The sequence below is a fragment of the Clarias gariepinus genome, chromosome 3 (genome assembly GCF_024256425.1).
Source record: "Clarias gariepinus isolate MV-2021 ecotype Netherlands chromosome 3, CGAR_prim_01v2, whole genome shotgun sequence".
In the NCBI taxonomy this organism is placed as follows: Eukaryota; Metazoa; Chordata; class Actinopteri; order Siluriformes; family Clariidae; genus Clarias; species Clarias gariepinus.
In genome coordinates this window covers 34,827,501-34,841,733 of record NC_071102.1, presented here as the reverse complement: position 1 = coordinate 34,841,733, position 14,233 = coordinate 34,827,501, and the positions used below count along the sequence as shown (strand labels likewise).

Genomic DNA, 14,233 nt, shown 5'->3' with positions numbered 1-14,233 from the left:
AAAACTTCAGCAAGTCAACAATTACATGTTTTTCTTTGTTAGATGCGACACGCTGTGAACCATAGAAATGCCACCGTATACCGTAAGTACATAAATATAAACCTGTGATTAATTTCTGTTGTAACAGCAATCAACTGCTCCTGACCAATCAGATTCCAGAACTCAACAGCGCAGCCATATAATTTCATTTTACTGCAGCACTAAAAATAAAAAAGATGTCTTGTGTTGCTTCATCTCTAATATAAAACATGCCTGTAAGTTAAACAGGAGCTTGCAATCGAATAATCAGTAACGTGGAGTAAAGAAGCCCCACCAGACAGCTCTCAGTCCATAAGAAGATCTACCCTGGAGCACAAAGTATAAAAAAAATCTTGGCGTGGCAGCACGGGAATTCAAATCGGTCCTTGTTCCTGTGGTGCAAACACACCTAACATTCCATACACACACACTCATAAATACCTGAAATGTGTTTTCTAGCACCAGGTCTGTACTGCACTTTAAAAGAGTGCTATATAAATAATAAAATAAAAGGCGTGTTGGAGATAAACACAAGTCATAGAGTAGGTGATGGGTGTGAGGACTGTATGAGTGATCTTAGATATAGAAAATTAAGTACAGGTTTTTTTTTTTTTGTTCCTTTTAATTGTTCTTTTGAATTTCAGATTCATTATGGGATTGAAGCGATCAAATCAGTGCTAAGTGGGCGACGAGAGGAAATTAAAGATCCCAGTTATTCCTTTCTTACTGGCTGGTGTTTGGATGAGCCTTTTCCTAAAATGTGCCTCCACTAACCTCTACATCTCGGTGGCTTTCTTGTTAAATAAATAAATAGATTGTTTAAAAAACAATAAAACCATAAAAAAAAACTATTAAATCCAAAATACAAACCAGTAGCAGCAGAGTAATGTACAGAATTTCTGTTAAAGTTGATAAAGTTGGCCAGGGAATTCCTAGACAACTATCGATCATCTTTACTATAACTCTATAAAAGTTTTATTGTTTTTAATGCGACACAACGAACATTGTTCTTGTACGAACATTTAGTACGGAATGCCTACTCTGGAGCTTTGTGAAAATGGGCAGGAATGAGGAAGGTGGACTCAGGAACAACAACAAAAAAATAATAAAAATCACATTTCTTTACATCACTTGTATATCTTTTATATATATTATAACTTTTATATTTTATTATATTTATATGTTTTTTTTTTTTAATGGAAGTACTTCCTGCTAAAATGTACTGCAGTGTCTGTTTAGATTAAACAAATATTTAGATTAATCTGATTTCTAGATATCAGACTCACATTTAACCAAATGACTGAAAATTTGAATAATCACATGATTCCTAGTTGTTCTTTTCATCACTTACAACATCCAATGAAAACACTATAAGGTAACCGAGTTGAACATTTTGCATATTATACATCTCCTTGTGCAATCATCACCACAGACAATTGCTGCATGTAAATTTTTACCCACCTACGATGCCGCTTGTCACACTGCGGCAGCATTTGAATACTTCATAACGGTGTGTGTATAGAATAGGGTTGTGCTCAAGGCCAGTTTTATGTAGAAGCTGAACAAAACTGTTAGCCAAGGGGCTCAGGGGCGAATAGGGGCCATGTCATATTAATGAAAAGCTAGTAGTAAATATTCCAAAATATATGTCCCTGCCTCATTAAAGATAAATTTGTACATGAACTATTTGCTTCGGTTTGTTCAACTCTAAGTCGAGCATTTTGGCCTTGTGTTCATTGGTGTTGATAATGGGAGGGAAGGCAGTTGGAGTTGTGTGATGTATTGGTGTGACATTACCTTGAGATCTGATTAACATAAGGCTCCAGTTCTTTGGGTTCGTAGGCACGGGCGAACGCCCAGCACACGTAACAAGCCGCATCTCGCACGTTCCAGCCGAGACTGCAGGATCCCCTTCTTTCATCGTATACTAGGGCCTTCAGGATCAATGGGACCACTACAAGAAAAAAAAAAGTGTTAAAAAAAAAAAGTGTTAGCTTAAAAAATAAAATAAAAGAGGTGTTAGTACTTTAAGCTTAACAAACAGATATGTACTTTTTCTTGGCTAAATCAGTAGGTCCATTGTGGGTAACGTAAGAAAATGGGTCCACAGGGTCGATGGTTATCGCTGAAAGGCCTGGCTGCTCACATAGTGCTGGACCGGAACAGATTCATAAAATGTTGACTAGAAGGGAAACATCTGGTAGGAAAAGGTGCACAAGGAACATGGATGACTGCAGCCCTAAGAAGATTGTCTTACTAGAACTGAACTTCGCAAGCAGTGGGGTGAGGTGTGAGTCAGTGCATCAAGAGCCACCAATCACATGTGTCCTCAGGAAATGGGTTACAACTGTTGCATTCCTAGTGTTAAGCCATATCTGAACCAGAGACAGCATCCGCAGTGTTTTCCCTGTGCTAAGGATAAAAAAAAAAAGAAAAAAAAAGACTGTTGCAAAGCGGTCCAAAGTCCCCTTTTTAGATGAAAGTAAATTTAGCATTTCTTTTAGAAATAAAGGTCCCAGAGTCTGAAAAAAAGAGTGGAGAGGCACTGAATTCAAGATGTTAGAAGGTGAACTTGAAGTTTCAATAATCACTGATGATTTGGAGTGCCATGTCATCTGCTGGTGTTGGTTGACTATGTTTGATCAAGTCCAAAGTCATCACAGCGTCTACCAGGATATTTTAGAGCAGTTAAAAAGATGCTGTTCTTTTACAGCACGACTTCGCACCAGGCCACAGTGCCGAAACTGCCACTAATTGGTTTGTTGACCATGATGTTACTGTGCTTCACTGTCCAACCAACTCGCTTGACCTGAACGAAATATTCTGATATTTTAATATACTGAATATTTGAGTTTCATGCGAAATAATAATCATCATCAAAATAAAAGAATAAAAGACTCGAAATATTTTACTCTAGTATACAAGTTTCAATTTCTGACTTAAATTTATGGAAAAAATTTACCAAATTTTACAAAAAGACTTTTTCGTTTCTTATTTTTGTCTTTCATTTTCAGTCCAGTCCAGTACCTAAGCAGTTTCAGATGAATGTTTTTCATTTCTTAAGCCACACAGTCACCTATGAATAATTCAAGCATAAACTCCTCCTAACTTAAAGCAAGATCCAGTAAGAAACTGGTGCAGATGACTGATGATCAGGTCGGTGACTAGTATACTGGTGATGCTGAACAGACAAAGGGGGGAAATGAGGTTGCTGCTAGGACTCGTGCATAAATAATATTTAGATTGAATATTTTGGCTGCCTGTCAAAGTAAAACATTTGTTCCAATTTCTTTCCTTTTATCTGCAGTACTGTGCAAAAGTCTTAGGCACCCTGTGTGTTTGTTATACGTTTATTTTATAGTTTCATTATGGATTCCAAACCTTAAAGCAGCACATTATGTAAAATACATTTTTTTTAGATACAAAAAACAAAAACTAAAAGATAGTTTCTGGGTTTTGCTGCCTGAAAAAAGAAAAAAAAATGAGGAAAAGATTTAGGCTCAAGGCTTCTGCACAGTACTGTATAGATTTATAATAATAAAAAAAAGCTTTAAATGGAGTTTTCATAATTTTGGACACTTCATACTATAAGAAAGCGCAAACTTATACCTAACAAATATATTTCTTAAATAGACTTAGTTGACAGTTGATAAAATCATATAAATTATGATGTATATAAAATATATATGATTATTGTACCTAAAGTCTCTGTACTTGAGTGTAGCTATACCTAAAAGATGAAATATCTATATTCCAATACACAAAAATAAACAAAAAACTGTAAAGAAAGTGTATACTGTAGATTCTGGTGTTTTACTTTATTTATATATTCTACGCAAAATCAATCAGCTTTACACTGGGTATAAACATTTAATTACAAAACTATGGACTCACCCTTAGCTCACCGGTCCTCAGGCCACAATCCAGCTATTTAATTATTAGGCGAATAATAAGAAACTACAAAAATATGTTTTTTTCTTTAATAATTCTAACCCTGAGGCTTTCTTTTCATAACTTTCTAAAGAACAAAATAAAGCACAAAAAGTACAAGACATTATTTTAAAAAAGAGTGACTACTTTTAATCAAGGTTTGGTTTAGACCTATTCAATTTAATTGACCTGTTAAACTGGTTCAGGTGTGTTTGAAACAAAAAAAGAAAGCAAAAAGTACGACTAAAACGTGTAAACTGTTATATGCTGTAAGAAACATGTCCTTTGTTAAATACATAACTCTAAGTCATGATGTAGGATTATCCATTATGCATTAGAGAAATCTTAGATCCATAGGAAACAACAAAAAAAGGGGATTTCTTTTTTCTAACTGAGAAATGAGTAACTGTTAATCTACGGTATAAATAAACTCCCTTCCAGAGATTCCCACCGAGCTGAACTAGTCAGGCAAAACAGAAATTCAACTACATGCAAATCCTGTCGGTGTATCCTGATAGCCCTGATTCTGATCCTGAAACAAACTCGGCAGCAATCACATGCCAAAGAGCCATGGCGATGATCTCAGGCTTGTGGGAGCCACGCTGGTGAATCGTGGCTTGGGGCCTGAGTAATATTAGTTTGAGAGGTGTTGCCTCAGGGCTCTACCTGGGCATAGACTCCACCCCGCTGACAGCTACACAGAGAGAGACAGACATACAGGACTAATCAGATACAGCACTTGTAGTCCTCACACGCACTTCGACACCGACCACGTCGTCGTCCCAGGCTTGAGACGGTTTACTTCAGTCTGGACACTTTACTCCATGACCGGCACCACCGTCAGACACCAGGTAAGCATCGTCTGCATATTCAGTTTTGAATTAGCAGCCAGGGTTAGACCTGATTAGACTAACCCTAACCCTAACCCTACAGTTCTGTCATTTTGTATCTATCAGGCACTTTTCAGGAAAGGATGATTTAATCTGTTCAAGCATTTTGGCACAACATTTTCAGTTATAGCAGGTGTTTTTTGTGAAATCCACCTGTTACCTGTGAGTTGTGAGGCTCACAATGTGTGTGTGAAACTTTTCAGAGATTAGAAATAGGTCTAATCCAACAACTCACAAAAAAACCTTTGAAATATCCCGAAGCTGATTGTTTAAATATTTGTGCTTGATTATTTAAGTAAAAAATTCAGGAGCGTTTAGAAATCTTAAAATGTTGTCATTTATCAAGCTAAACGATTATTAAGGCTTAAAACAATTAATGAATTACCATAGATTAACATAGATTAAGAAGGATTTTATTAACTGTCAGTTTGTACAAACTCAATGTATTTTACAGAACTGATTTTATTTCACTAAAACTGATATGTTTAATATACCATTTTTTTCAGTCTAGGTATTTCATCCAATGCTAGCCTTACAAGGTTTTCTGATTGTAAAATGTGTTTCGCAAAGATAAAAATAAAAAATTATAATAATACAAGAAAACCATAAAAAAAGGTATTTCACAACAGAAACCTCTTGAAGCAATTTTATTCCTTTGGAGGGAGCGGCAGCACTTGCAAAAGCTAATCCAAAACTGGATTGGCAACCTGTTGTGACAATGCGTGACAAGCAGGTTCCTTAGGGCAGTGTCTTAAACAACTGAAAATTATTTGCATTTAATACTTCTCAAGGAGAAAAAAACAAAACAAAACAAAGCTCCTCTGCCTTCCAATACCAACCCTGGGGCTTCTAAATCTTTAGTCTTCTTTAGGCTTTAACGGAGCATTTTGTAATTTGTGCAGGATTTCTGCTTTTGCACAAACTCACCTTAAACTTATCATGACGAGCTAGGTAAACACAATCAAAAGTTCTAATCGAACGTCTAACCCGGTCAGAAGGGAAAACTCTTTAGTACCGTTATGATCATTAATCAGCAGCCTCTCGTAATCTTAAACGCAGGTGAGATCATCACTGTGTGTGCGCACACAAGTGGCTTACAGGTGGAGTTACGGGAAGCAGGTGTCTGCCGTTTCCCACGCCGTCCAAATAGGATTCAAAGAAGCATGTGCAAGTCTCCACAAGCCTGCGATCATCTTCGCCAGAACCGCTCCTACCTGTCGCTGCGTCTTAGGCCAGGAGTGCACGGCAAATCAAACAATCAGAAGCACGAGCCAAAAAGCCCTAGAAAAAAACTGCCTCAGTGTATGCAAAACAGGGCCGGGTTTTTGAATGTGTACAGTCTAGCTACCAAACAGCACCCCGGGCGAAAAAACCCACATGGTCCTCGGGGAACAGTTCACACAGGGTCAAGTTTAAAAAATAATAATAATTAAAAAAACATAAACACTTACTTAACAAAATAAATATTATAAATATATATATTTTTTTACCTTTTCATGTATGTGTGTTTTTCAGAACTGAAAAAAACCTCAACATGGAAACCCGCCCAGAGAGAAAACCAAAGAAGCCACATTATATTCCACGTCCTCCCGGCAAGCCCTTCAAATACCAGTGCTTCCAGTGTCCCTTCACCTGCAACATCAAGTCTCATCTCTTTAATCACATGAAGTACAACCTCTGCAAGAACTCTATCTCTTTGGTGTCTCAGCGTGGGGAGCAGACAGGAAGAGCTTCCAGAGCTCCACAGCACAGCACTTCCTCAAATCAAGGACACACAGAACCCTCGATGCCTGCAAAACCCAGCCCTATCCGTCCAGACCACCCGAACAGCAAAACTAAAGTGGTGGAAAAGCTGGACAAGTTGGTGGTCCAAGAGGTAGAGGGGGAAGATGAAAAGGATGAAAATGAGAATCATGTAAAGAAAATTAGAGAAAATCCCTCTGAGCTGATCAGCAGTGAATGCAGAGATCCAGGAAGTGTTGAGAACTCGTTAAAGTGCACTTCATCATCCGCCTTTTCTCCAGTTCAACGGAAATCTGAAAATGAAGCTCCGCCTTTACGTAAAGCAGATCAACCCTCGTCACATATTCCTGCCCGCGCTTCTTTCCACCCTGGGCCACCGTGGGGGCAGCGAGCTACTTCTGCACCCCTCAAACCCCCTGCAGATTACCCAGCATACATACTTCCAAGCACGCAAGCTTTTTACCAAACCTACTTGCAGAATCAAAGCATCCCTCCAGCCTACTGTCTAAGCCTACAAGAGCACAACAGACCCCTTGTGCCAGCACCTCTGATCCCACCCAATCATCCGTCTCTCCTGCAACCATACCCCTACAGATACAGCCACCCTTTTCTTCAAGTTCCACCCTTACCCTATGGGGTTTATCCTCCTGAACACATGCAGTCCTTACAGGGCTCGAGGTACATCCCCATGGAGATGTTTGCCCATGGTTTTGATTCCAGGGAGTATGGAAGGTATGCATACCTCCAACCTGGATCCTACAGCAGGCCGTCAGAAGCCAGAGGGAACCAACTGAATGTAGGAGACAGGGCCACTCGGCAAAGCCCAATGGCTGGCTGTGCTGCGTCAGGGTCTCCGGATAGACCGAGCATTGCAGATATCACACAGCACCATTCCAACAACCCACAGTCTACCTGCCAATCAGAATGCACCAATTCGGGAAAGGGATTAATGACAGAACCAGAGAGATTGAGGCATCTGTGTAGCAAACAGAAAGAGAACAGTACGCAAAAGCAAAAAAGGTGGGTACTTCTTTTTTTAAATTAGGACCTAAACATCGATTGAATTAAAGTAATTAAAGTATAGCCAAAAAATAAATGCATTCCGTTTTTTCTTTTTTAGAGACATTGTGGAAAATACTACTCCCAGTTCTGTGCAATGCTCAGGCTCCTTATCAGATGAAGCTGAGGATGAAGATAGTGATGATCCAGCCAGTCCTCTAAACCTATCAAAAAGAGACCGGAACAAATCTGATGACGAGCTCAAGTCCGAGTCAGAATACAATGATGAAGACGCACCTCTAGACCTCTGCCTCCGAGCGAAGTCTACCAACCAGTTCCAGACAAGTGCTACCATGTGTTCAGAAGATCTCCCTGACCAAGTCAGTGTCAGTCAGGCTCAGATAACCCCATCCGAGCAAGAACAGTGTGACCGCAGACACTCTGCAGCGTTTGCGCTCTGCCAGCTGGCCAGCTCCAGCAACATCAATACCCCTGAACACCCTGTAGAACCACGCACGGAGACTCAAAGTCCAGGTCATGGGCCTGCCCAAGACCAGGCTCCTAATGACGAGACGACTGAGAAGAACACTGCCGCCAAGGGGCAGAAACGAGCAAGCAACGAGGCAGCAAAGACATCCAGCAAAAGGGTGAGGTTGAACGAGACAGTCCGGGACAAGAGAAGGAGAACACAGAACTGTTGATTGGTGTTCGGAAAGGGACGTTTCAGGAGCTGCCAGTTTCATATGTGAGCTTTTGAGCCGGTGAATGATGAGTCCCAACCATAGACTTACCTTTTATATGCATGTTTTGTAAAAAGCTTTTCTTGCATGCAGTAAGACAGAATACAGAGTGCATGCTTAAACTGTATATCGTTACATTTTATTTCTTTGTATTGACTAAATAAATAGTGTTTGTAAAATATAGATTGTGTGCATTGTGTCTGTAATGGTTAACCAAAATATTAACACTTGCTAAATTTTAAGTATTTAGGTTAAAATGTTAAACAAGAGACCCAAGTAAAGCTCGAGTGTTCATATTTGTCTTTGAAAACATCCTCAGTTATAAATTTAACAAACCCACCATCTGAAAGGCGTGAAGGAAGTAGCAATCCTCTGCGACCAAGTTCTGCTAGGGCAAGGCAACCCCCATGCCATGAGTTCTCAGTCTCCTGGAAGCTGGAATACACACACACACATGCATATATAAAGTCAGAACCAGCACTCATCCTGAGAAAGCTTGCACATATACTGTATGGAGTCATACTTGACAGACCAGTCAGGTTACCTGAAGCAGTCCAGGACTGATCCCACCACGTCATCTGCCAGTTCCTTGGGTAGCCTCCCAGTCACCCTCCCAATACTGCACGGTAAGAAACAATAAAACAATGATCACAATCTTTGCTAGGAGTATCCCCTAGAAACTTTAGGAATGCTTAAGAGAAACAATCCATACACATTTTCCAAATCAATAAATTGTATCCCATTAGAAAAGACACCAATTAACCCCTGAGTCCAATTAGTGCTTCTTGGTTTAGTTTTTGAACTGACTCTACAAGGCTAATACATGCACACATTTGCATCATGCAGAGTGCAGAATGAAGTTAATCCAGTTCTGGGTGATCACCATCATTTGATGTAAGTCTAAAATTTGTGTACATTTGTTTAAAACAAAACACTTGTATTAAACAGGGATGGAAGGATGTAAATGTTCTCACCCTTTAGCGGCAGACCAGCGCACTATCGTCTCTTTGTCTTTTAGACCAACCAGTAGCTGCTCTGTAAATATAAATAAAAATAAAGGATCCAAAGTAGAGCAATGGATATCCAGCAAGGCGGTCAATCATAGGTAGACTGACGATTCGATCAGATTTTTCGGGAATTGACATTTTCAATTAGATTCAGCAACACTCATGTTTGTAGTCTGATTTGCCTCCAGGAGTTACACCTTTAACATTTTTTGGAGCATTAAAACTACTAAAAGTATCGAATATACAATAAATTTTGTGTAACTTGTGCTGTTGATTGTTTAAATGTCATGTCTTGACAGAAGGAAGCAGTATTGCACAAACCACTCAAAAATGAAACAGATGACGAAGTGATTGATACTCTCATAAAATTTAAGTATTTGTGGAAGATGAAAGCATTTTTTTGTTTGTTTTTTTTTAATGAATTTTTTTAGTCACTTTTTGTCTATTTAATGTGTGAAGGTTTACCTAAATAATTTTACATTAACATTTAGCAGACGCCCTTATCCAGAGCGACTTACATTTTTATCACATTATACATCTGAGCAGTTGAGGGTTAAGGGCCTTGCTCAAGGGCCCAACAGTGGCAACTTGGTGGTCGTGGGATTTAAACCTGGGAGCCTTCCGAAACTGTAGTCCAATGCCTTAACCACTGAGTTACCCCTGAAAAAAGTGTGAATCCATTCTGTCCCATGGATCAACCAACAAAACATCGATTAAACGGCAAAATTGATTTAATCTCTGCTATCAGACTCTTTTTGTTAACGGTTAGATTTTTTATTAAAGTGAAGTGGAACCCACCAATGACGTTCTCCACCTCTTCTGGGATCTCGTAGTCCTCCTCTGGGGTGATGGACCCCAAGTCGGGTTTCACATCCTGCACTTTTCCAGCAGCCGCCGACTGGCTGAGGTTTACCGCCAGAGACCGGCTTCCTCTCTGGTATCTGCATGAGAAGCACAGTCAGTATTGTCACCACAATGCTTTTGAAATGTTTTCATTCACTTTCCATAACTCACTACAATATGGCACAGTATCTTCTACAGCTCTTTCACAAGGCCTTGTATGGCATTACTTACCAATCAGCCAAAACACATTAACACATTAAAGAGATAACAGGATCATGGGGACCCAAGGCTCACCAATTCCTATGTGGATCTAAGGCCAGCCCATCTGCTCCAATAGGTTAATGCTGGCCAAGATAGAAAGGTACCAGGACACCCATTGCACCATAGCCTGGGACATACATGGGTCCCGAGAAACAATTCCAATCCACGGAGGCTCCACCTCACAACCCACAGCAGCCAAAGCATCCACTGCCACATTAGGATACAGCACCGTGTTAGGATACAGCATTCCTTAAGCAGTTGAGTGTTAAGATCTTGCCAGGCTTAAACATACTACCTGTAGAGTGGTAGAGTCACCACTGCCCCTGATACTGTGCTGTCTCTGTCCATCTTTCCCTCGGTCTACTCCATTTTTCATTCCATGTACAAATCGTTTCCCCACCACCAGACTTTAACCGACTCATTACTACCCTGCTTAGCCATGCAATCCTGCACTTCTTATAATTTGCCTTATTTATTATGCATTATTTATTGACACAATTCACTATTTACATAATACTTGTCTGTAACACACTCTTGCCATTCAAGGTGTGAATCCCAACAGGGTTGAGATTCTTTTGCTCATAAATAACAGTAATAAAAGTAAAAATTTGCTTTATTTCTTCATGTAATCCCCTGCTACACTGATGCACTTATCACTGGTGCTCAGATACCATCAAGGTAGAAAGTTTTCTCAGTACACCGTGACACATGATCGCCTGTCTGACTGCCTGTCTCCCAAGAACTCCTTAATGCCTTCATTCACCAGAAATCTCATCACAAGGAAATGCCCCTTGAGTAAACTTCTCAACGCTGTTGATAAACTGGATACCACCAGAGTGATTCAATTAGTGATTCAACTAGTCTTGTGTCATTGACTACTTTTACGTCTTTGGTAAACTTTATGATGATGAACTCTCCTGCTGTACCTGTACATGTAATTCTTAATTACTGAAATCTGACCTTTTTATTATAATTTTTGAAAGTGTGCTGTGGCAAACCTGTCCCCTCCTATTCCTATTATGTAATTTCATTATGTCTACATGGGATTTGCGTTTTGTATTTATATCAATTTAGGATCGTCATTGCCACTATTATGGCCAGGTCCCCCTAGCAAAAGAGACTGATCATCTCAAGCTGATTATATAAGGGTTAAAACAAAATGCATCACTCGTGTGTCATGTTTAAATAAAATGTTTCAAGTCAACTAAAAAACGTTTAGTTGACTTGAAACATTTGTATTAAAAAAAAAATACCCTGACTAAACAAAGCAACTTGATTTAACCAAGAAGCAAACTACAACAATAAATAACGCAGATAAGCATTTCTTGCTCTTACCTCCACCTGGCCAGCCGCGGCTTCAAAAACGTTAACCCAAGCCTCTGCACCACCTTCACAGCCAGCTTCCGCAGCAAGGTCTGACTGCTCTCTGATATCTTCTTCTGGTCCAGGCATTGAAGCACCAAGGGGGCTGGGGAACATCACGTCACATCACGTTAACCTCGAGGCTCTTTAATTACAGCGTAAACGAGGTGAATGTTCACGTGGAGGCGATACGCACCATACTGCAGGAAGTCCTCTCGCTTGCCGTGCTTGAAGAGCTGAGCCTGGAGAACAATGAGAGGTTTCTCAGCATGTTCTAGTATCAGAACTGTACCTACTCGTCCACTTGGTTTAACTTTACACTTTCAGTTATAATTTACTTATTCTCTATAAATCACTACAATGTACTATAATTACATCTTATTCTAAAGATTTCTGCCATACGAGTACTTATCTATCTGTCTGTCTATCTATTTATCTATCTACCTAATGAATCCGATTGTTTGGGGCATTCAGAAAAAAAAGCTTGTCCGGAGAAGAACAGTTAAGAGACACCATCAGTCATGTGTTGTTATAACAGTAAAGCATCCTGAGACCATGTGTGGGGTCGCTTCTCAGCCAAGGGAGAACATTTTGTCTATAAACACAGCCATGAATAAAGAATGTTACACAAACATCCCCAGAGCAACTTCTCCAAACAATGCAGTACAGTTTGGTGACAATCGATGCCTTTTCCAGCATGATGTAGCACCTTGACAAAAGGCAAAAGTGATAACTAACCGACTCGGGGAACAAAAAATCTAAATTGTGGGTCTATGGCCAGGAAACTCCCCACATCTTAATCCTATTGAGACGACCGCAAGTTTCCTCAAGAGGCAGGTGGACAAACAAAACCACACAAATTCTGACAAACTCCAAGCACCCCGCATTCATCGTGATTATTAGAAAAGGCGATCTGCAAAGAGTCATAGTACAAGGAATTACACTCACCGAGCCTGGTGAAGATAAAGCAGGAACACGAAGCGTTAGTACAGATCCATTTTTAGGAGCAGCTTCCTAGTAAAACCAGCTTTATATTGACCCGCGTTTATAAAGCAGTCTGGTGAAAAATGAACATCGCAAACATGAACGCATTTAGGTAAATCGGCGGGGACGTTAGCTTTAAAAACTAAATTCAGCCACTGCGTCCTCAGTGGCTCAGATACCTAACCCTAGGTAGGTACCCTAGGTCACTAACCCTGGGTAGTGAATGACGACTGCTGTGTTCGCTATTACACCCAACAACTGTACACAACACTCGCTTAGGCAACATTTTGCTCCAGCGACGAAAAACAATGGCCGACAGCTTCTTCTCACTCGGGGCGGGTCTTTGCTAAAACACCAGTGTCAATCAACTAGTGTAGGAGCGGCCTCTTGTGGTGTGGCGTCACATCGACAGGCATTTGCGATTGGCCTGATTTCAGAAGGGGCATGTTATTGTAATAAATGAAAAGAAAACCACTGGGCGGCTCTTTATCATCGTAGAGTGGTTGTGTACGCACTCTCCTAACACACAGTTCAGGCCAAACAGCTTAAAAAAGTGCATGTAGACCTGTATGACCCCTTTAATGGAATTGTCAATATGCCATATATGTCATAGTAACATCTGCCAAAAAAAGCATAAAAACACTGAAGCGGCAGACTTTATGAAAATAATATTTGTTTTATTCTCAAAACGTTTGGCCACGGTTCTAACTATCTATATATCTACCTATCTATTTATATCTACACTATTTTAGATAATAATCAGTTATTGCTGCAAACCTGTAGTTGATTATTTTGCCATAAGTGCATGCCAAATCGTTTCCCCACCACCAGACTTTTACCGATTCATTACTACCCTGCTTAGCCATGCAATCCTGCACTTCTTATTATTTTGTTATAATTTGCCTTATTTATTATGCACTATTTATTGACACAATTCACTATTTACATAATGCTGGTCTGTAACACACTCTTGCAATTTTTCTTTAGAGGAGAAGAAGTTTTTATTACTCTTATACAACAACATTTCCAATACTGCATATATATATATATATATATATATAAAGAGAGAGAGAGACCAATCAGAATCAAGGATTCAAAGACGTACATTCATCTCCAAATCTCAGCCATGACGAAAATCTTCTTTGTAAAGCTGATGTTATAAGAAAAAACTATTTGTTAAGGTAGCTGATAACTCGGGTTGTATCTGTGTCTAGATCTATACACCAGCTTACTGTAAACAGAAACCTTGAAGGAATGCGTGTCTAGTCCTCGCTTGCCGAAGCCATAGCCTGGTGACATTTAATGTCATGCAAACCTCTAATGGCGCTTTTGTTTCCGCTGGCATTCCTATCACACAGAGCCAGTTTTGAAAGCCTCAGGCGTGAAAAGAAACACACGGAGGCAAACACGCGCAGCAACCAGCACCACAGACTCACACACACACACACACACATAC

General features: G+C 39.9%; 2 protein-coding genes across 5 annotated transcripts in view; one reads left to right on the top strand and one right to left on the bottom strand.

Moving 5' to 3' along the window:
* Nucleotides 1-14,233, bottom strand: part of tbcd (tubulin folding cofactor D) — a 43,570-nt gene that overhangs the window by 20,265 nt on the left and 9,072 nt on the right. For all 4 annotated transcript variants that reach the window (XM_053492392.1, XM_053492390.1, XM_053492388.1 and 1 more), the window contains 7 exons: nt 11,990-12,035; nt 11,767-11,899; nt 10,126-10,268; nt 9,295-9,355; nt 8,865-8,939; nt 8,661-8,755; nt 1,816-1,972 (listed from right to left, as the gene is read on the bottom strand). In XM_053492392.1, the coding sequence (XP_053348367.1) occupies nt 1,816-1,972; nt 8,661-8,755; nt 8,865-8,939; nt 9,295-9,355; nt 10,126-10,268; nt 11,767-11,899; nt 11,990-12,035 (710 nt within the window). The remainder of the gene's footprint in view (nt 1-1,815; nt 1,973-8,660; nt 8,756-8,864; nt 8,940-9,294; nt 9,356-10,125; nt 10,269-11,766; nt 11,900-11,989; nt 12,036-14,233) is intronic.
* znf750 (zinc finger protein 750) lies at nt 4,702-8,501 on the top strand. Its single transcript, XM_053492393.1, has 3 exons — nt 4,702-4,799; nt 6,354-7,601; nt 7,702-8,501. The coding sequence occupies exons 2-3, from the start codon at nt 6,373-6,375 to the stop codon at nt 8,279-8,281; spliced, it is 1,809 nt and encodes a 602-aa protein (XP_053348368.1). The 5' UTR covers nt 4,702-4,799; nt 6,354-6,372; the 3' UTR covers nt 8,282-8,501.

Coding starts and splice junctions, on each gene's coding strand:
- znf750 (XM_053492393.1), top strand. CDS start 6,373: ATGGAAACCCGCCCAGAGAGAAAACCAAAGAAGCCACATTATATTCCA. Junction 7,602..7,701: donor AGTACGCAAAAGCAAAAAAG/GTGGGTACTTCT, acceptor TTTCTTTTTTAG/AGACATTGTGGAAAATACTA.